The 6,000-nt window shown below is 62.5% G+C and overlaps 1 protein-coding gene across 4 annotated transcripts in view; it reads right to left on the reverse strand.

Moving 5' to 3' along the window:
- Positions 1-5,700, reverse strand: part of RNF157 (ring finger protein 157) — a 29,675-nt gene extending 23,975 nt beyond the window's left edge. For 2 of the 4 annotated variants that reach the window (XM_054278750.1, XM_054278749.1), the window contains exons 1-2: positions 5,530-5,686; positions 110-228 (exon numbers count right to left, since the gene is read on the reverse strand). In XM_054278750.1, coding sequence (XP_054134725.1) covers positions 110-228; positions 5,530-5,617 — 207 coding nt within the window. In that variant the 5' untranslated portion in view covers positions 5,618-5,686. Of the gene's footprint in view, positions 1-109; positions 229-5,529 lie in introns of all 4 variants that reach the window. The other 2 variants (XM_054278752.1, XM_054278751.1) reach the window with 1 other exon arrangement.
- Positions 5,701-6,000: the final 300 nt, after the last annotated feature.

Genomic DNA, 6,000 nt, shown 5'->3' on the forward strand with positions numbered 1-6,000 from the left:
GTGCCAGTGCCGGTGCCCGTTTCCCCCCGGTGCCCGGTTCCCCCCGGTGCCCGGTTCGGGCCGTGCCGGTGCCCGGTTACCCTCGGTGCCCGCTTCCCCCGGTACCCACCACCACGGGCCGGTTGCCCAGGAAGTTGAGGTCGCTGTTCTCGCCGAACAGGTACCCCTCGGGGTGCGTGGAGTCGAACTTCTCCCCGCCCATGATGAAGTGGTTGGCGAAGTAACTCCCTGAAACGAGAGCACGGCGAGCGCCTGAGCCCAGGGGAGCGTCACCGAGGCACCGGATCGATGGCTCGGAGGTGACTTTGTCCCCGGGGTCACCTTGCTGGGCGCCTTTCTGGTTGAGCTCACACACTGAGGCTGCCGAGGACCAGCTCCCTGCCTGCCCTCCCCTCCTCCTGCATCCCGCCCGCTCCAGTACCAGCTCCGAGCCGGGATAGGGAGAGACGCAGGGCTCCAGCCCCACGGCAGCGCTGGCCCTCGGGGCTGCTCCATCCCTGCTCCCCTTTCCCTGTCTGGGACACCCCTGTGAGCCCCAGCACGGCCTGAGCCACCCAAGGTCGCCCTGACCTTCAGCCATCCCTGCCCTGGCAGGAGCGGATGGATCCCGGCCCCTGGGGCAGCAGAGCAGCGCTAATCCCGGCCATAAACAGCCCCCAGAGGAGGCAGGAGGGGCAGAGAGCCCTGGAGGAGCCAGGCTGGCTCCCACATCCCGGGTGTGCTGCTGGGAAGGGCAGCACAGAGCCAGACACTGCCCAGGCTTGCTCCTGCCCTGATGGCACAGACCTGGGTGCCACCCAGGGCAGCGTGTCCCCAGGCAGACACTGCCCAGGGCTGCTCCTGCCCTGATGGCACAGACCTGGGTGCCACCCAGGGCAGCGTGTCCCCAGGCATACACTGCACAGAGCTGCTCCTGCCCTGATGGCACAGACCTGGGTGCCACCCAGGGCAGTGTGTCCCCAGGCAGACACTGCCCAGGCTGGCTGCAGCTGCCACCAGGAAGGTGAGCAAAGCACAGCTGCCCCAAGTTCTGTCAGTTCTCAGCCTGCAGCCTTCCCTAGGAAGGGCTCACCTGTGCCAGGCAGGATTTTGGGGTCCTGCAGACCCTCCAGAAGGTCAGCACCTGCCCTGCAGAGTGCTCCACGTTGCCCTGATGAACGCTGGGCAATGACCAGGGTTCTTTCTTCCCTCACAGAGCCAAAACACCGGAATGTCCCGGCCCTGAGCTGGGAGCAGCCCCCAGGTCAGGCACTTCTCCACCCCAGGGGAGTTTCCTCCCAGCCCAGCCAGGAGACAGCTGGTGCCTGCTCCTTGTCTGTGAGAGCTGGGCTGTGTGGGGGAAGCATGCTGTGGCACAGGACCTGGCCAGGCAGGAGGGTTGGGACTTGAGGGGGGAAAAAAGGGAAAGGTGGACAGGGATGGGGGAGCAGCAAGGGGTGAGCAGAAGCACCAGGATATGTCAGATATGGACACAGTGTCCTGCATCCTGACAACCACAGGGACAGGGTTTAGCTTATAAAAACCCCAAACCCATCAGCATAGATCCCTCTGCATCCCTCTGGGGGATACCCCAAAACCAAACATTTGGGCACCACAGATAAAGGAGCTTAACCCTGGGCTGCAGCTCTGCAATCAGCTTCCAACAGAGGCAGGGCCTGTCCAGGGCTGGATCAGGCTTTAATCCTGCACTGAGACCCAAAAGGGAGCCCAAAGCACAAGGGGAGGAGTAGGGGGGATGTAACTCTGGGCCAGGAGGGAGGAGTGGGGTCACACAGCTCTGCCCCATAGCACAGAATGGGGTCCCACAGCTCTGCCCCAGCCCCATGGCACAGAGTGGGGTCACAGAGCTCTGCCCCATGGCACACAGTGGGGTCACACAGCTCTGCCCCATGGCATACAGTGGGGTCACAGAGCTCTGCCCCATGGCACACAGTGGGGTCACACAGCTCTGCCCCAGCCCCATGGCACACAGTGGGGTCACACAGCTCTGCCCCAGCCCCATGGCACAGAGTGGGGTCACACAATTCTGCCCCAAGGCACACAGTGGGGTGACACAGCTCTGCCCCATGGCACAGAGTGGGGTCACAGAGCTCTGCCCCATGGCACACAGTGGGGTCACACAATTCTGCCCCATGGCACAGAATGGGGTCACACAGCTCTGCCCCATAGCACAGAGTGGGGTCACACAGCTCTGCCCCAGCCCCATGGCACAGCCATGCCTGGATGCAGCCAGCCCCTGAGCAAACGTCGACCGTCAATTATTGATGCCTGCTGCTTTCAGGTCCCATTTTCCATCTACATAATTTATAGGCAGCTCGCCTGGAAGGACTCGGCCAGGTGGAAACAAAAAGCCTCCAGAGCAAAGTGCCTTCAGAGCTGCCTGCAACAGCACAGCCAGGGGAGAATGGGGCCATCCAGAGCTCTTCCTGACACTGACTTGGAGCAAGAGCAGGAGATGGCAAAAAATTACATTGAAACATGGAGAAAGCCACCCCAGCAGTGAGGAAAAGCTGGAAAATGGAGCACAGGCTCTCTGATTTGCCCAGCCAGGGTTCAGTGCATGCTGGGGGCTCCCACAGCATGGGCAGAGCAGGTGAGGACCACGCTGCCATCACCCAGTCTCCCTGCCAGGGGTTGGGAGCATCCCTGGGTGCTGCAGGCTCCCAGCACATCCCACTGAGGCTGCAACTCCCTCTTGACAGCAAGCAGAACCAGCTCTGTGCTCCCTCCTTGCTGTTAAACAAGAAGTTGAGTCGTGCCAGGCTTTTCCAGGGAAGCACCAGCACAGGAAAGCCCAGGGAATCAGCAGGAGCGTGTCAGTGACCCCCTGGCCATGGCTGGGGGCAGGGAAGCACCTTCCCAGCCACAGGCACCTTATCCTGGGCTGCTGTAAATCCAACGCCTCCTCCCAGGGAAGGAGAGCCCGTCAAGGACAGCCACATCTCAGCAAAGGCTGCACAGAGCGGCTGCTGGAAAGGAGGAATATAAACCCCAATTGCCTCAGGTTCCTGGCAAAAAAAATGTCTGTGTGTCCTGCACATCTGCTGGCTCACATCTGGCAGCTGCTTTTCCCCACGAGTGGCAGCGATGCCACCTTGTCCAGCTGACAGAGAAGGGTGAGGACCCTCGTGTGTGACATGTCCTGCACTGTGCCCCAGCCATCACTGCCCTGCTGGGCTCTGGCACTGCAGCCTCTGGCTCTCCAAAGCTGCTAAACCAGAAAAGCTCCTTCCCAGCTCATCCCTGGTGAGGGAAGCCCAGGTTTGCACAGCCTGCAGTCAGCCCAGACAGTGGCACGGCACGGCGCTGGCACAGGGACACCCTGCGGCCACGGGTGCCAGCACAGGGTGCTGGGATGGGCTGGGTAAAGGCTCTGGGTGCTTCTGCCCCTGGGCAGCCCATTATTTAATCCTGTGCTCAAAGCAGGCAGCGAGAGCTGAGGCCAAACCCTGCCCAGCACTGCTGTGTCAGCCCTCGGCCCTGCCACCACCTGGGCTTGTGCCCCACGCCTGGGGGGCACTGCTGCATTGATCCCTGTGCTCCTGCCCCTGCTCACAGCCCCATGTGCCCCAGGGGAGCTCGGTGCCAGTCTCAGCTGGGGACAGGGGCTGAAAGCTGGAGATTTGCCCCAAAAGCCATCCCAGTAGGCTCCATCTACAGCCCCCGCTGGCTCTTCCTCCCAGTGCCAGCCATGGAAGTAAATCTCAGCCTTTATTTAAAAATTATGGCTTAACTAATCCCATTGACACTGTCTGGAGGGGATGGGACCCCCAGGATAGGGAGATGCTAAACTGGGACCAGACACAGCTGCCCTATTCCCACAGGCTGCACTGGCCATCCTGAGAGAGCCCACAGCCAAAGCCACATCCCAGAGAGAGGAAAATGCCCCAAGGTCCCATGAGATTCCCCTCCAGAAGCACATTTCCAAGGCAGTGGCTGTTTCCAGGTGGCTTTTGAGGTGAGGGAGGTGCTGCTGGCACAACAGAATCAGCTCCTCTGCCCGGCACGTCCTCCCTCGGCTGCAAATCCCATCGGATTAAAGGCAAACCAGCCATAATCCCCCCGGGCCACCAGCCTGCCCTTGTCCCTGTGCAGATGGCTGTGTCACCTGGGCACCCCCTGCCCTTCTCCTGAGCACCCTGGGCAGCAGCAGGACCATTCCCCAGCTCTGCCCAGAGCCAGCAGTGGGACCAGGCCAGCTGAGCACAGCCAGGAGCCCCAGGCTCCCCCTGCAAGCTGGAGCTGAGCATCAGCCTGGTGACCTCTGCAGCTGAGATGGGCTTGGAAGTGCTCAGCTGGGTGCACTTGCACCCTCCACCCCTTCGTACCCAGATATTTCAAGAGCCCCTAAATAAAACGGGGTCCCAAGGGGAAAACTCGTCGTGCACGGAGACACTGTCCCTACAAAGAGCAATGCCATGGGTGGGCTGGTCCAGCCTCACCTGGCATCAAAGTGACAGAGGCCTTGAAACCACGTAAAAAAGGGAGCTGGGGGAGCCCTGCAGGAGGCCAGGCTGTCAAGGATCAGCCATCTCCAGCCAGCTGTGCAACCCATTTTAGATTAAAATTTAAAAAAAAAAAAAGGCAAGCACAGCTTTTCAGGACAAACACAGGGTGTGCGTTGGGCTGTAATTTTTGCTAAGGAGGTCTTTAGTTGTAATTAGTGAATAATTTGCCACAGCACTAACGATCTGAGCATTTACCTTATCCTATTAACTACCAAAATAGTTACCTATTAATAATATTTAGTGCTGCAAGGATCCTGTGCAGTCTCCTCGCACGCACACACGGTGCTGCGGGCATCACCCAGCGGGGCCGGGATTTCTGCGGCTCTGAAGCCGAGGGCTGGACCCCTCCACCCCTCCCTCCCCCTCGGCCACCGCTCAGCCCGGCCCTTGCAGGGAAAAGCGAGGCACGGAGGGGAGGGACGGATTTTCCAAGGTCACGCACAAGGTTTGAGCCAGGGCCGGCTCGGGGAGCGGGAAATGAATCGCAGCGAGCCCCGAGGCGCGGAGAGGAGCCGGGAAGGGGAGGGATCCCCAGGGCTGGGGCTGGGGTGCTGCGATGGGGCAGAGCCCTGCGAAGGAGGGATCCCCTCCAATCCCTCCCACCCCAGCCTCCCTCATCCTCCCGGGAATTTAAACCCAGGATTTTCCCGAGCAGCCAGCACCGGAGTGACCGGCTATAAAAAGCAACTCCGGAGCGCGGTGCCGCAGACCACGGCTACAGAAATAATGATGGCAATAATGTCATTAAAGTCGCGTCAACTCAGCCAAGTTTGGGAAGCGGGGTGTGCGGGCAGAGGGGCTCCGGGAGAGGGGGGACCCCCATCCTTCCCATGCCGAACTCATGCAGGGAGCCCCGCAGCAGACCCAGATTTTCAGGGTGCCCCCCGTGCGTCAGGGTTTGTTTTGGGGTGCGCAGGGTCACCCCGCCCGCAGCAAGGTCGTGCCCGGTGCCCGCCCGACTCGCTCCCCTCTGTCCCTCCGCACCGGCGGCACCGGGACCCGAGACACCCCGGGGGCTCACCGGATTTCGGGGGGTATCTGTAGACGGAATTAGCGGGGATATCCACTTCCTCCACGCCTGCGTTCTGCCGGCTGGTCAGAGCCCCCATGGCCGGGCCGGGCTCAGCGGGCGGGGGGCGGCGGGGACTCCTCCCGCCCGGGACCGGGACGGGGGCCGGGAGCGGGGCTGGCGGCGGCCCCCGCCCGCAGCATCCTCCGCTCGCCGCGCTCCGCTCTGCGCCGCGCCCGGCGCCGCCTCCGCGGCACCGCGGGGCTGCGACACTCGGGGCGGGGCCGCACCGGCCGGCACGCCCTGGCTCGGCCCGGCCCGGCCCGGCGGGGAGCGGAGGGGACGCGGTGCTGCCGGGTCACCGTGCCCCGGTGCCCGCCGCCCAGCCAGCGGCGTCCCCGGCAGGTGCCGCTCACCTGTGCCCCACGCGTGTCCACAGTGCCACCCGCCTGCCATCCCCCGTGCCGCCCAGTAGCGCTCAGG

Source organism: Melozone crissalis, unplaced genomic scaffold (assembly GCF_028551555.1).
Source record: "Melozone crissalis strain CALT ecotype California unplaced genomic scaffold, PUWL_Pcris_2 ptg000026l_1, whole genome shotgun sequence".
In the NCBI taxonomy this organism is placed as follows: domain Eukaryota; kingdom Metazoa; phylum Chordata; class Aves; order Passeriformes; family Passerellidae; genus Melozone; species Melozone crissalis.